The sequence below is a fragment of the Pseudochaenichthys georgianus genome, chromosome 17 (assembly GCF_902827115.2).
Source record: "Pseudochaenichthys georgianus chromosome 17, fPseGeo1.2, whole genome shotgun sequence".
NCBI classification, from domain to species: domain Eukaryota; kingdom Metazoa; phylum Chordata; class Actinopteri; order Perciformes; family Channichthyidae; genus Pseudochaenichthys; species Pseudochaenichthys georgianus.
In genome coordinates, this window is record NC_047519.1 from 13,383,464 (window position 1) to 13,398,849 (window position 15,386).

General features: G+C 43.0%; 3 protein-coding genes across 4 annotated transcripts in view; all 3 read left to right on the forward strand.

The window, feature by feature from the left end:
- Nucleotides 1–752: 752 nt before the first annotated feature.
- On the forward strand, nucleotides 753–8,862 carry trim110 (tripartite motif containing 110). The gene is given in 10 exon segments (XM_071206342.1): nucleotides 753–880; nucleotides 1,500–1,983; nucleotides 1,985–2,009; nucleotides 2,092–2,150; nucleotides 2,152–2,187; nucleotides 2,273–2,521; nucleotides 4,586–4,608; nucleotides 4,775–4,920; nucleotides 5,480–5,751; nucleotides 6,392–8,862. Coding segments are annotated over 10 exon segments (1,665 nt in total). The 5' UTR covers nucleotides 753–845; the 3' UTR covers nucleotides 6,728–8,862.
- On the forward strand, nucleotides 8,859–10,700 carry cbln12 (cerebellin 12). The gene is made up of 2 exons (XM_034104829.2): nucleotides 8,859–9,143; nucleotides 10,557–10,700. The coding sequence occupies exons 1-2, from the start codon at nucleotides 8,859–8,861 to the stop codon at nucleotides 10,698–10,700; spliced, it is 429 nt and encodes a 142-aa protein (XP_033960720.2).
- Nucleotides 9,194–15,386, forward strand: part of chd8 (chromodomain helicase DNA binding protein 8) — a 32,270-nt gene continuing 26,077 nt past the window's right edge. For both annotated transcript variants that reach the window (XM_034105155.2, XM_034105156.2), the window contains exons 1-4: nucleotides 9,194–10,417; nucleotides 10,503–11,477; nucleotides 13,065–13,278; nucleotides 14,334–15,289. In XM_034105155.2, the coding sequence (XP_033961046.1) occupies nucleotides 14,435–15,289 (855 nt within the window). In that variant the 5' untranslated portion in view covers nucleotides 9,194–10,417; nucleotides 10,503–11,477; nucleotides 13,065–13,278; nucleotides 14,334–14,434. The remainder of the gene's footprint in view (nucleotides 10,418–10,502; nucleotides 11,478–13,064; nucleotides 13,279–14,333; nucleotides 15,290–15,386) is intronic.

Below are 15,386 nucleotides of genomic sequence, written 5' to 3' on the forward strand. Positions count from 1 at the left end.
GGGGTGCTATGGCTATCCTAGGGGGACCTGCAGCACCCCTTAGCGCCCCCCTGACGCCGCCTATTGACCTTCCATCCTCAAAATGTACATTACACACCTGTGTCCTACAGCGCGCTCATAGGTTTCTAAGGTTTCTAAGTGTTACTTCCGCCGGTCATGCCGACGTCTTTTTTTTGTTTGTCATAACAATTTTTCCTCCTGGTCTCTGGCCCCCCCTGTCACACCCCCCACTTTGAGAAACATTGACTCAACTGATGGCAAAAAAGTGAAGTTTAAGCCATTGACAGTGATATATAATGATCAGTATTTTTATGATCAACAGGAGCGGTGGAAGTGGGAGAATTTTTGTTAAAGTGGCTATGCATGTTACCTATTAAGAAAGAAATACAGATGTGTATGGAATATAAATGTAAATGTTCTGCAAAGGCTAAAAGTTATTTGAATATTAAAGCATAAAAACATGTCACAGTAGAGGCACACAATACAAATATGAAGCCGAAAATGAGCATAATAGAGTCCCTTTAAGGTTAATATTGCACACTGAATATAAAGACAAATTAAAAGTCACACTTTATTATCAGAGAGGTTGCTGAACTGTGATGTAACACAGACAGGGAGATGTTCTTTCCACTCACAGTGTCATATGACGTGTTAAGTAGTCACTGTTTCTTCAAGATGATGTAAAGTTAACTTCAAAGTTACCTAATAGTTTTCCCTTGGCCACCTCCAGGGTCATGTGACCTCTCTGAGTGCGGTGCAAACCACTAAAGCAGACACCGAGGGTGGGTGGATCTTTTGGGATTAGCCTCCTCGGTCAACAACACTGACTACACTCACCCTCACCGATGGCCACAGTCGGCAAACACCAGGGCATCAGCAGGTAAGAAACACCATTTTGTTTGTAACAAATCACATTATATTCAGTTCAGACAAGCATATGAGTGTTCGTAGCTAAAGATGTAAAAGCCGAGCACATGCTAAGAGTAAATCCGGCCAACAATCTCTCAAGGAGGATCTCCTGATCCCCTGTAACTGTGCTTAGTGGAGTTAACACTCATGTTAATTGTTGCAACCCCTTTATCCTTAATGTGATAACCAGCAAGTCTACATTTTAAACGCCATTAATGCTCACTTAAACCCATTAGGATATGAAGTGTTATTTTTGTCCAACCTCAGAACATTTTCCCAGTAATGGTGGTTTAGTATCTATTCATAGAGCGCGGTAGGCAAAAGCCCAGGAGACAGGATTACTGTTCAGCGTGCACAGTTGGAGTAAACTTCCCACCAGCTCAACAAGAACTGTGCATTATAATTCACATTCTTACGTATAACAGCAGCAGGTACATTTGTAAATATGTCTTTCAATTTGTGTGAATAAATCCACAACTTGGTTACATTTTCCGAGCACGTACAATGACTCACAGGAATCCAAATCAGTGTGTATCTGGTTTCTGTCTTACAAACTGTATAGTGAGTAGCCTTGTGTGACACATACACAGTGATCCGCCCACCATGGCGTCCATGGAGGAAGAGCTGACCTGCTCCGTGTGCCGAGACTGCTTCAGCAAATCCCACCCTCTGCCCTGCGGTCACAGCTTCTGCCCCACCTGCATCCGCGAGGCCTGGAGTGGGCAGGGTGAGGTCAAAGGTCGCTTCAAGTGCCCCCAGTGTCAGGAGGAGCACGGGGAGGTGCTGTGTGACTGCTGCCCTCCAGAGGAAGCGGTGGAAGGAAAGCCACCATTGGCCGTCAAGACCTGCCTGAGGTGTGAAGTGTCGCTGTGTGCCCTACACCTCCAACCCCATCTGGAGAGACCGGCGTTCAGCAACCACCTGCTGGTGGATCCGCTGGGGGACCTCTCCCAGCGGAAGTGCCAGACCCACGAAGAGATACTGAGATACTACTGCGCCGATGACAGGGAGTACGTGTGTGGAGACTGTCTGCTGACGGAAGCCACGCTCAGCACAAAGTGGAAGGCGCTGAGGACAGGTGGAAGAGGATCTGAAGGTCAGCTGGAAGAAAATGTGTTTGTTTTGTAAACATTTTCAATGCACAGTTTCCTGCATTGGCTCATGTGTGATTCCCCAGGTCATTCTCCAAAACGCTGCTCGGCAAAGCAGAGGAGAAGATGAAAGATGGAGAGCGAATCCTCCAAGGAGCACGAGTGTATTGATTCAACCATGGTGTGAGTTTGGAATTTTTTCAAATGCATTAGATATTTTTGATTATATTTACTCGCTGATCCTTGCGCCAATCTCTCCCGACTGATTTCAGGACTCCCTGATGGATGACATCTCCCAGGTGGAGCGGCTGGGCTCAGACCTGCAGATCCAGGTGACGAAGCTGGTGGGCGCTCTGAGGGAGATCACCAAGAGGGAGATGCAGCAGGTGATAGAGCGAGTGCATGAAGACTGCTCCAAGGTGAGAGACGGCATGAGCCAGGCGCTGAGCATCCAGTACTACTTGGCCTCGCTGCTGTCAGAGACCGACCCCTTCCTGCTCTCTGGTGAGGACCTCACTGATGTACACACTTGATCTGTTGACATACACATGCATGTATTCTGATGTATTATATTCAGTGGGTAGCCACTGTGAATAATGACGATACAGTGTTGTCAGTCATGCAGAAAAACCTAAAACAATTTAGCTTCTGATGTGCTCAACCAAGCTCAAGCAGTTGTCCTTTAGCTAACCGTTAGCAATGCAAGTGGCATGGCTCAAGGGCTCTTTCAAAACATGTCTTTGGTTGTTATCTCTCAAAACACATGTATGCTCAAGGATGGAGAATCTGTAGGGAACAGGACAAGATTTTGGTAACCAAGGTTTTCACATTACGGTAATTAAGTTTGAGCTGGTTTTGTCTAAATAGACACAACTTGTTGGTGTATGTTTACCTAGCATATCTTAAACTCAGCTGGTGAAAACTGAATGGAGGTCACTTTTGATAAGGTATTAACATTGCTGAATAACTGACTGAATGTGCCTGGTTTCAAAAGTGTTAATGGTAAACGGACAGCATTTAGAAGCGTAGCGCCTTTCTTGCTTTTGCGTCTATTCAAAGGGATTTACAACAACACATGTCCGCATTTAAACACATGTATACAGATGGCAGATTATTAGGCTCAGGGATTGAACCACAGCCGCTCTCCACATGTTGCTAGATCCTGATTACAGCTTTATTTAATGACACAATGTTTCAATTATTATTATTATTAGATCTCATGATGTTGTTTTATTAAATGTGCCAAGTGCTAGGACTGTTTTAGGGAGGAAAGCTTTTAGTTGTGCAGCTCCACTAAATTGGAACAGTCTGCAAACCTGTTTAAAACTGAGGCACTTTGGTTCCCCTGCATCATTTTAAAACTCGGCTGGGTTGACATGCTGTTTGATACTCATGGAACCTGTCACTGTAAATAGAGTTTGTAACTGTACATTATGTTGTATGTCATCCTTATTGTTGTTCTGTTGTTTTTATGTTACATGTGTAACTAATGTCCTGCAGGTCGCCCTTCAAAAAGAGATCTTTTTGATCTCAAGGGGCTTCACCTGGTTAAATAAGGCTACAAACAAACAACATTTGGCCCAAACCAGTGGAAAGAGAACAGACACAACTGCACTAAACTAATACAAGAAATAACCAAAATGGTTTCTAAATTGGACAGTTATGGAGACATTTATCTTCAAGGCTGAGGCCCCTCGTAGACTTTAGCCTATGTTTATGTTACGAATGGGTGAAGCAGGTAGGACTCAATGCAGAATAGCGAAAAGCGAGCTTTATTAAATAATAAAGCTGTGGCAAAAAAACAAGGCAGAATCCAAAATATCCAAAGCAGCACAAGGAACACAGACCGTGGAATGACATGGAGGGGAAACAATGAACCGACATGGAACACAGGGGAAGACTAGACTAAATACACAGAAGGGTAATCACAGAACAAGACACAGCTGGGCAGGGGAGGAGAAACACAAGGACAACAGGTGAACACAATCGGGTAATCAGGGAGGGAAACAGACAGAAAGCAGACAGGCAGGAAACGGGGGTGAACACTTTACACAATAAGACCCAAGGACAAGAAAAACACCAACACAGACAAAACTACAAACGTGATATAACATGAGAATCGTGATAGAATCGTGACAGTTTAAAACTTTGCCTAAGTCGCCCCCCCACCCCCTAGATTGTTGGCAGTCGTCCTGCCTAATTAAGGCAAAAAGATGTTCAGGGCCTTTAAGCTGTTATTTGTTTTAGCACAAAGCCAATTCATCTTTAAAAAAAGAGACAAAAACACACAGAAGATGCTGTCATCAAAACGTTTTAGCTTATCAAGAATCTGAGCTATGCAGCAGAGCCGTTCAAACATCATGATTTATGTTGCATAAGCTTATACAGTACATCTTGGGAAAAAATGGCACATATACATTCCCACAGATGTGGTTAGTTATATGTTTGTGTGAAGCTTCCTCTTTGTGTTTGTTTGTGTGCTTTCTTATCCTGCTGGGCTGGACTGTAAGGGATGTTTGCAATTTCTTTTGTAAATGAATTCTTTTCTGTCATGTTTTTCTCGGCTGTCCTTGACTCTTTCCTAGGCCTTTCAATCGGACGACACAAAGTAAGTCCAGAACCAAACTGTGTCATTATTTGTGTTGATGCAGTCTAGTTGGAATCACTAAGTAACGATTACACTATGCCTTTTATCTTTAAAAATATATATATTTTGTTGCTCATCAACAAGATAGTGCCTCTCCTGCAGCATGTGTTGTTCTCTTATATCCTAGGTTACTAGCAGACCTGGACAGCCCAGTTTATGTCCCTGATGCCGTCAGTCTGGACAGGAAACACATCTTGGAGGACATAGAGAGCAAGTATCGAGATTTCATCACCGGCACCCTCCGCTGCCTCAGTGAACTCAAGAGGGAGCTCTGTGAGTGCAGATGGGTGACATACCCAATGTATTTAAATCTGAAATAATATGGTGATACAGTAAAAATAAGCTAGTTTCTATATTCAAATTCTTACAACAGGTTCTCTGGATTATATTGCTGTGCTGGTTTTATAAATGCAGAGTAGTAGTGGGACCATCACCTACAATGTGTTGGAGCTGTGGCCGATAGAAGCACAAGTGTACAATAGTGATGTCATTAAGTTACAGAAGTAAAAAAGGAGTCCAATGGAGGTGTTTCAGGATGGGGTGGAATGTGTGGAAGAGAAAGGGGACTTGGAATTGTAGCCTTTGCAGACCATTTCCAAGCTAAACAACCTATATGACACTACAGGAAAGGGAAAACCCCAAAAAGTTTAAAAGGACCTCTTGAAATCTTTGGAAAATAGTTTTATTGCTTTTTTACCAAGAGCTAGATTTGAAGATTTGTCCTCATATTTATTTCTAAAAAAAATGTACAGCCTTTAGAGTAGCCGAGCATGACGGCTGCCTCTAACTCTCTCCTTGCTTTTGCTTCGTATGTTATTCTTCTCCCATACAGTGACCAGTCGTTTGACTCTGGACACTTACACAGCCCATCCTCTGTTGAGCATCTCCGATGACCTTCGCTCCGTGACGCGGGTACGAAACCGCCAACCACACCCTGCTCACCCCGAACGTTTCGACCACTGGCCGCAGGTCCTCACCGCCCAGACCATCGCCTCTGGGACTCACTACTGGGAGCTGGAAGCTGAGGGATTCTGGGACATTGGCATCAGCTATAGAAGTATTCGGCGGAAAGGCAAAGACGGTAACGCCTTTGGGAACAATAAGGTACATATGCTAAGGGTGTTTGTTCAATTTAAAGCATTTAGCCATTCAAATTTGATATATGTCACATCATATTTTCAGTGTTGAAGGTTTGGTCTATAAAATATGATCAGAAATGGCTCTGGCTGATGGTAGGGTAGTTGTCTAACATTTGGTAGGTCTGTGCTTCCATTCCCAGCCCCCACAACCATTGTGTTAATGTATCCTTGACTGGGTTGCAAAGAGTGGAAATTGCTATATAAATGCAATCCATTCATCATTTATAATACAACAATTCCAATAGAAATCTCCCAGTGTACAATTCAAATTGCTTGTGTTCCCTGACAAACAGTCATAAAGGTACGTTCACAGACAACAGAGAAATATCTTTAGTCTTTAGCAATAGATTCAGATTCAGATTACTTTAGTATCCATTACATTTGGATAACATGGAAATGTATATTTAGCTCCGGCACATAAGACAACATACAGCACATCATACAATTAACACACATCATCACAATTATGCATCTTAAATTCTAAAGGTGACTTTCTGTTGAATCAAACCCTAAACATTGTTGGTACTTGACAATCAATTGTTTCAGCTGTAGTTTGAACCAAAAGGACATATTCCTGGATTTAAAAGGTGGTTGTTAACGTCTAGGTGTCATGGAGTTTGACGCAGCAGCACGACAGGAAGTTGGCTGCTTGGCACAACCGCAGGAAGACCCGCCTTACGTACCAAATGACCGGCAACCGTGTTTCCGTCACCGTGGACTACGGAGCGGGCACCATCACCTTCTCCGAGGTGAACCATCCCAACCACCTGACCCACCTCCACACGTTCTCCACCACGTTCACTGAGCCCGTGTGCTTGGGCTTTGGACTCTACAAAGCTGAGCTCAACAGTCACATCACCATCCTCAAGTCTGAGGTGGAAAAAAGGACAAAGGGGGACGGAGAAAACACGCTGACTGGCAAAGTTAAACTGCTGGTTTAACTTAGACAAAGACAAAGCGCTGCTGATTTATTTCTGGAAGCTAACTGGAACTTTGAGCCTCTCTAATATTTCTCTCCCCTTACATCCAAGCCTGAGCTCGTCTTATAAAAGAACACAACCATATTTCCTAGATCAGGTGATATTGATATGGAAATATCAGAGATATTTGAGAATGGAACATTCAATGAGTGGATATAAGTGCATCGTAACAGGAAAGCAACTGAAGAGGCTCCTTTGAAAAGACTCAAATAGGTTTTGGAAACCAAATTGCAAGATTGTTGTGTGGCTCGATCAAAACTTGCAGATGACTGGTCTGGTTGGATTGGTTTAGATATAACAACTGTATGAAGAAGGTTGTAAGATGTTTTGAAATGCATTCCATCCATTCTTAAGCACCTTCCTCAGTTCTGACTGAAAGCTTCTTTTTGTAAATAACAAATATGTTTCAGCTATTACATGTCTGTATGTAAAAGAAACGAATATCCTCACAGAGAAATGTATGCTATGTTCCATGAACCCAGTCTCATAATACATGCTCCCTAGCTACATGAAGCATAGGAGGTGTAAAGATTTTCCACTCCACAGGTGAAGAAAGAGCATTTAAACCCTTCCAACTCCAATTGAAAAACAGGAAGGAGTCAATTATTTGAAAAAGAAAAAGAAAAACAACTGCCACTGACTCGCTAAGTTGGCTGTTTGAAGCAGCTCACATCCCCAATTATTTTGCAATTTTTCTTTATTTCACTGTAAAGGTGAGTGGGTGGATGTAACATAGAGGAGGGTGAGAAAGAAGCAGAATGAAAGGGGGGGGGTTGGCTGAGAGAAAGACAAGGATAGAGAGATAGAGAGAGGGAACAGAGCATACTGTGGCTTGGTTGGTCACACTGACTGCCGTGCTGAGAGATAATGTTAGAGGAGCCAGAGAACGTGGATTTTTTGACCATATAACAACTGTTTTTCACCTGGTATGGAATACAGGAATATTCGGAAGGAAACAGGGTGATCATCTATTTTTTATTGACTTAGGGATAGTACTATAAAGAAATATCTGGGTCATTTTAGAACACTTGTTTTAAGTTGAATAGTTTATAATATTGCAATAATGTGAATCTTATCAGTCCAGAAAACTGTATGTATTGTGTGCGATGACAATTTCATTAAAGCTACGAAGGAGATGTTTTCACACGTCTTAGTCAACAATAAATGATTTGAAAATGTACTGTTTTAAACTTATCCTGTATTAAATGTCACATTTCTACGAGTTAAACAACAGAAAGGCTGCTAAAAATTCTCAACAGAGCAATTTTTGTTTAGCTACTATATTTGTGTCTGTAAGTGTGAAACAAAGCGCAAGCGAGAACAAGAGTATGTATGTTGTGTGAGGGAATTTGTGTTGAGCAGCGTCGGATGGAGGAGGGGGGGGGGATACGTGTAAAAGACAGATGGTCACTCAGTGGAATTGTTCCCCCACACCCTCTCTATTTCGCACTCCCTTCTGGGTCCTACATCCTTTGCTTGTCACCTCTCCAAAATCTTACCTCATCTGTTTTTTTTTCTCACCTCTCATCATCAGCATCTTTCAATCCCCCACCATCCTTCACTCCCTCTTCCATCTCCATCAGTTAAAGTCTGAACTTGAATCTTTTCTCACTTTGCAAACCTTTTTTCCTTTTTCTCAGCTACATATCTTCTGCCTTCTTGTCAGGTTTTCTTTTTGCCAAAGAAATCAACTTGAAAATACCGATTCAAGAATTGTGTTGTGATTGTCATTCTGGCCCCTGCTGACACAGCACGTAGGACACTGAACACAATTGGGATTTCTGGTGGGCAACACAGTAAACTCAGAAGACAAGACAGAAAGGGAGTGATTGACAGCTATGGCCAGGGAGGAATTTCTAAATATTTTTCCTGAATATAATTTTTTTGTGAGACACATCCGCTGCTTCTACTGCTGCGTAGGTGCATATTAATGTACTTCAGACAAAATTACATAAGAGGTTAAACTTTGGAACATTTTACCACACACTTTTTCTTTCACTGTAGCATGTTTGTTTTCATTCCAAGTTGTGTTTGACACATCCCGACAGTAGAATCAATCAGAGATATTGGAGTAAACACGCCAGGTTCAGTCATGCACAGCAGGTCGGTCACCTTTGACCTCTCCATGCTGTTGGGGGTGTTGCTGTTGTGGGGGCCGATGGAGTCCAGGGGTCAGAATGACACAGAGCCCATCATCCTGGAGGGGAAGTGCCTGGTGGTGTGCGACTTCCACTCCTTCATCCGAGCCCTCCGGGAACGCCCTGGGCATGTCGGTGCGCTCCGGCTTCCGGGAGGGTGGCCCTTCTCCGCCAGCCGCCAGACCAACCACGAGCCCACAGACATGAGCAACCGCACCATGATCATCTACTTTGATAATGTGAGTATTTTGTATTTAGATAACAGGATGCTTGTTATTTTCCATGTCAAATAAAGCCCTTTGACGATGAGAGGACAAATTACCCAGAGGTGTGGAATCAAGTCACATGACGTAGATTCAAGTCAGATTCAAGCCACAAATCGACAAAATCAAAACAGACCTGCAACTCAACTTTGAATAAGAAATGTATGAATGACTTGTGTTTAAACTTGGAATAGATACTTTCCCCAAGTCCAAAGATTTAAAAAATCCCTAACCAACAAATCAATTGCCCTTGTTTAGGGACAACATTCCCAAATGAATTCAGTTGCTCAGAGGCTTAGACTGGGCTCTTCACTGTGACCCTTTTCAAATAGAAGTTTGTACTAAGTTAAAGTTAAAAAATGCAACAAACAACAACTAAAGTGGGACCATACAGTGGAGAGTAATTGTCTGAACCTAGTTTTCCCTCTGTCTTTCAACAGATCAGGTGCATTAAATACAATCAACCATGAGACAAATGCCGGAAGTGATAACCAATTACAAATAAACATGGTGTAAATAAATAATGATACATTAAATAATAAACACAAGCTAAATAAGCATTTTTGCTCCAATGTTAAAGCTATTTATTCTCAGTAAGTCAACACTAAATTCTCTAAATCCTCTTCTTTCAAACCAATCTGACAGCATTCAATCAAGTTGCAGTAGTTCACAAAGAAGTAATGTAACGTTACTGAGTGACAGTTGGAAAGACAATTTCATTTGCATTCAAAAAATATGTAGTAGCCAAAAACAACAAATTAGAGTTTTCCAAACATGACTCAAAACACAAAAGGGATGTTTGACAGAGTGGAAAGACCTACTTGTGACTTGCAAAACAATTACTTGGGCATCTGCTAAGTACTTGGAAAATGTTTTCATGTGTAGTTTTGGAGAAAAAAAACAGGATAATTACAATGCCATGTTAAAAATAAGTTAGAGGTAAACAACAAACGTTCAGACTCACAGTGTAGACCTGCCAGCATTTTCATGTAAATGTTGTGCTTTGCTGTTGCGATTGGAATTGTAGGGGAAAAAATGACTCAGGGTGTGGCCTGACATCTAACTGCGTGGAAGAAAATAATGACTCAAGTGCTGTGGCCCTTTTTCCACCCTCCCTTGCTGTTGCATCAGATTTGGTGAATGTGGGCAATCATTTTGACCAGGAGAGCAGTGTGTTCCTGGCGCCAAGAAGGGGCGTGTACAGCTTCAACTTCCATGTTGTAAAGGCCTACAATAGACAAACTATTCAGGTAGGAAACCTCAACTATGATGATTTTTGTTTTATTGCATTGAACCAACATGCACTCCATAACCCCTTCGTTTTCTCTCTCTTAGGTCAGCTTGATGTGAACGGCTGGCCTATGATTTTCAGCTTTCGCTGGTGACCAGGATGTGACCAGAGAAGCTGCCACTAATGCCGGCCTGGTGATAATGGAGAAGGGGGACAAGGTTTACCTCAGATTGGAGAGAGGAAACCTGATGGGAGGCTGGAAGTACTCCACTTTCTCCGGGTTCCTGGTGTTCCCCCTGTGAGGAAGGTGGTTGAGGTGTTAGAAAGTTGATGGAAAGGGAATCGGAGGTCGCAGTTGTGAGAAAGAAGCAGAAAAAAAAAAATTGATTGAAGAAATGGAAGGCTTCAATCTGAAACTCTCAGAAAGAAGTGTTTTATGCAAAAACAATTGCATTGTTTCTGTGTATACATATTTGTTCGGTTATAAGGGTTTAAATTATAAAATATCTAATGCGCAAAGTGGGCTTCTCTGCTAAAATTATATTTTATTGTATAAGTATTTGCAACATTGCTGTGCTCCACATGGCATCCTGTCTAGCTTACAAATGTGCCCTTTGCTCTGTTGTGTTTTATGACTGATGCTCCTCTATATGCCTGTTAGTCGCCTGCAAAATGTTCATTTATATTTCTTTTAAAGAGAAAATATTGAAATAAAATCCTATAATATGGGCTCAGCATGTTGCTTTTATGTGGTAAATTGTCAAAAATTGCTATCCACACATTTTTTGCCAGAGTCAACGAAAACATTTGTCGACGAACACAAAGAAATAACTGATTTACTAATTGTGTGTCAGTATTCCTCCTTCCTCTCATGGTACTCTACCCACTGTGTGCCACGGCAGCTGTTTGTAAATATAGCTCCCACCAGCAGAGTCAGCGTTGGCGTGGATGGAGCAGACCCGCATGAGGCAGAGTGTGAGTGTGGAGGATAGCGGATACTCCTCGCAGTGCCGCAGACAGATGGAGGCCTTGGCGATCAGGCAGGCTCTTCTCTACAGGGCTGCCATGGATAAAGTGTGGTGGGCTGTCACATTAAGTCACTTACGCTTCCCTGGTTCATGACCATCTCTGCATGTTGGCCCTATTCCAGAATCAATCTTGACCTTAGAATGCTGAAATATTAGGCCTCTTGCTATCGTTTACATTTGTTTGTGGTGTCATAGATCATATTTCATTGTAAGCTGAGAAGGACAGCAATGTTAAGTATCATTTAAAAATAAACTAAGTGCCAGATTTTCAACGGCGCAAAACTGATGACTTGCTCGGATGCCCCATAGAAGGACCTGCTGCTTGTTTTTTGGTAATAGGCCTATAATGAATTGTTATTAATGCTACACCTTAAATATTTTAACTTAATCAGGTGGTATACTATTTTAACTGCTAGTTAACACAACAATATATGGCAGCCACTCAATGAATTAAGGCGTGTAGACATGGTCAAGGCCATTTGCTAGTTCAAACAAAGCATCGGAATTGGTAAAAAAAGTTGATTTAAAAGACTTTAAATGATGCATAGCATCATCATAGCATTGGTGCCACAAAGACTTGTTTGAGTATTTCAGAAACTGCTGATGTACTGGAATGTATATGCATATAGCTGGCTGAAGTTTTCAGAAGAATGTTTGGAAAATGAGCAAATATCCAGTCATTGGCAGTTCTCTGGAATGGCCTTGTTGATGTTAGACGACAACAGCTTCAGCTTCATTTGTTGAGGACCATGCAGCTCCCTTTATAACCACACTGCTACCTATCTTCTCTAATGGCTACTTCCAGCAGTAAAACATACAATTCAATTCTGAAGGCAAAAGGGTAAGTAATAAAGAGCCTGGTGTACCAATCAATATCCTCATGAGAGCCTTCACGTGTGGGCCTGATTTTGAAGGCCTGTCTTTAAGCAAGGTGTCAATTTATAATTTTGAGAGTTTCATTATTAGGCTACTTATGATTTTGTAGCCTACTTAGCCTACATGGGACGCATGCTTCAGATTAAATAAACATGCTGTGCCTGTGCCCATGCATAACCCACAAAAGGAAGAAAGGAGCGGGCTGGGTTGTTTAGTCTTCCCATGTGCCTCCTATGATAATCTGACGACCATTCTTTAAAAGAGCCTGAAATCATGTTTCAGCCTGTACACTTGAGGGCGCCAAAACCTTGATCATACAGACCTGAATCAATGATGGAGGCTCACCAATCATCCCATTGGTACCTAGCAGACAGCTATTATTGATACCTCAACATTTTATTATAAAGAAAAAAATCCGCAAAGGTGCCCACAAGGTCTGGAAGTATATTTTTTCATAAAGTACTAAGGTTATATCCCGCCATTAGGATAATTCCTGAGCTGAAGCAAATGTCATAAAACCATTAGAAAAAAAACAACAGTGTCACTCAGAAACAGGCCTACTGTGTTGTACAGTTCAGTAACCATTTAATGTGATTAAAACACCGTGTATTACTCTTCAGTCAGCTCTAAATGGTTAACGCTTTCTAACGTGAGCACCCACAGCAGTAAAACACCAACATTGAAGATCACTTGCCAATGATCCCAGCTAGGCCGCATTTATTGTTGTCTCAACCTAACTATGTCTCTCATCCCGCCCAAAAGTGGCCGCGCTGATGACGGATGGCCCCTGCCTCCAATGAAATAGCCGTATGCTGCCGGCTCGGGAGAACACAGACCAATCAGCGCCTGGAACCGTACGAGGGGCACGCATTCTACGCTTTCTCTGGCAAGAATGTTAGTTCCTGCTCTTCCCTGGCCGTTTCCTGTAATCGTACAGTGTTGTGAGACGGAGAAAGCCATGTGTGTCGATGCAAAGGTAAATTTAGCACCCCGAAATTATTACTGTGAGAGTTGGGGCAGTGGATATAATGGTTATTGTCATGTATTTGTGCCGAAAAATAGACGCAGACCAACCGAAACAGTATTGCGGCCTAACCCGTGTCTGAACGTTGACGGGCAATGGTTATTGTGGCACGTTGCTTTGGTTTGGTCCGGTTTGTTGATGAGATTGAAGGAGTCCGGTAGACTGAATGGTTGGTAGTAAATGACAGAGAAGCAAGGAGATGGAACCAAACATACAATATAGCATGTTTATAACCCTGGAAACGTTTCGGTGCCACGCACGCTTTTGTAATAGCCACATCTTGGTCGTGGTACAAGCTAATGCTAACCGACGGGTTTGTGAGAAAGGCTGCAATCCGACCAGAGGAAAGCATCCTGCTCCTCTAGCATCAGTACCCTCCTCTTCTCACCTCACTTCCAACTATTTTCATTCACAGAATATCCCCTACATTGTGTAGCCTTCTATATTAACATTAAAACTGCCTGAACATGTTTTAGTAAGCCTCTTATATCCCATTGATAGCGTTTTCTGAACAAGTTGATCATGAGTTTGGTGTTATTTTCAAAAACATTTGAGTGAGGCATTTGTTTTTTAGGCGTTATGTCATCCAAAATAAGTTTTACTTCCGAATTGTTGGATACAAAAGTGGTATGTTTGAGGCATTTAATATACAGTAAACTTGCAAGTCTGTTCATATAAAAGTTGTCTTATTTATTGTACAAACATTCGTTCTGTGCATTCAAAAGTTAAATGATTGCTGTTGATTATCAACAAAAAAAGAACCACGTTGTAGCTGAAAATGACACAAGAATCAGAAAGGATAGTATTTTGTCAACTAAGGCCTAATTTTCAATGTCTCCGTTGTCTGCTTGTTATCTTTGTTTACTTTAACACATATGTACTAAGTATCTATTGAATGAGTCCCACCAAACGTATATTGTTCTATGCAGGTTTGAGTTGTATGATCATAATTCCAACAACGTTATTTATTGGGGCTGCATTAACAAGCGTTTCTCCTCTTTTCCCAGCTTTTTACCTAAAAGTTGAGAAGAACTGGACTGCGACTATAGATCTTCCTTCTTCGGAGTCTTTTCCCGCTCTACCCGTCTCCCTGTGTGGAGAGGGCAACATGGCAGACCCCATCATGGACCTCTTTGAGGACACCCCTCTGTTTAACCTTGATGCCCTGCCGGACGGTTCATTCACTCAGGGCTCCTCGGACCCCGTAGAGGAGGCTCTTAAGCTGGCTCTGGGCCAAGTGGACCCACCAACCGAGGCTGATCTCATGGACAACACGGGCCTCTGCGTTTCTGTAGTAGCTCCTTCCAACCTGGACCCCACCCTCGTTCAAGTCCTCACACAGCAGCCGGTGCCGGTGGTGACTGCTCAGACTATTTCCATATCTGCAGCTCCCACTGTAGTCTCTGCTCCTGCCGTGGTAGAAACTGTACCTCAGATCCAGACCCAGACCACCATACCCATTGTCAGCAGCACCAGCGTGGCCACCAGTAGCACGGTCCTGTTGCGCTCACCTCTGACTGTTTCCAGCTCCCCGGTCATCACCACCACTGCCAACACGCAGCAGCTCACGCAGATCACCCACCAGCTCACTCCGCAGCAGTTAGCTGCCATCACACAGCAGGCCGGCGGTAAAATTGTCATTCTCAAAGGGCCACAGGGTCAAGCCCAGGTGCTGCAGACTGTTTCAGGAGTCACAGGGCAGACCACTGGAAAGGTCATCCGTGTGTTGTCCGGCACTCAATTTAAAACTGGCATGAACATACTGCAGGGCGGGACAGTTTTGAATCAGGCGGGACAGGGACAGGCTCAAGTCAAGGTGGGCACTGCGGGGGTGCAGAGGCTGCTGCAGTCTCCTAACGGGCCAGTGAAACAGATGGTGCTGACCACCATGCCCCAGCAGACGCAGGGCCAGACAGTCCAAGTAAACTCCCAAGGCCAGGTGCAGCTGCAGCCAGCCATGCAGGTAAGCACCACCTCTCCTTCTCATGCTGACCACAGCAGGCGACTCTTGGATTTGTAGGCCAGTTTTCCCACCTGATTCTCATCCCGTGTATCTGTTT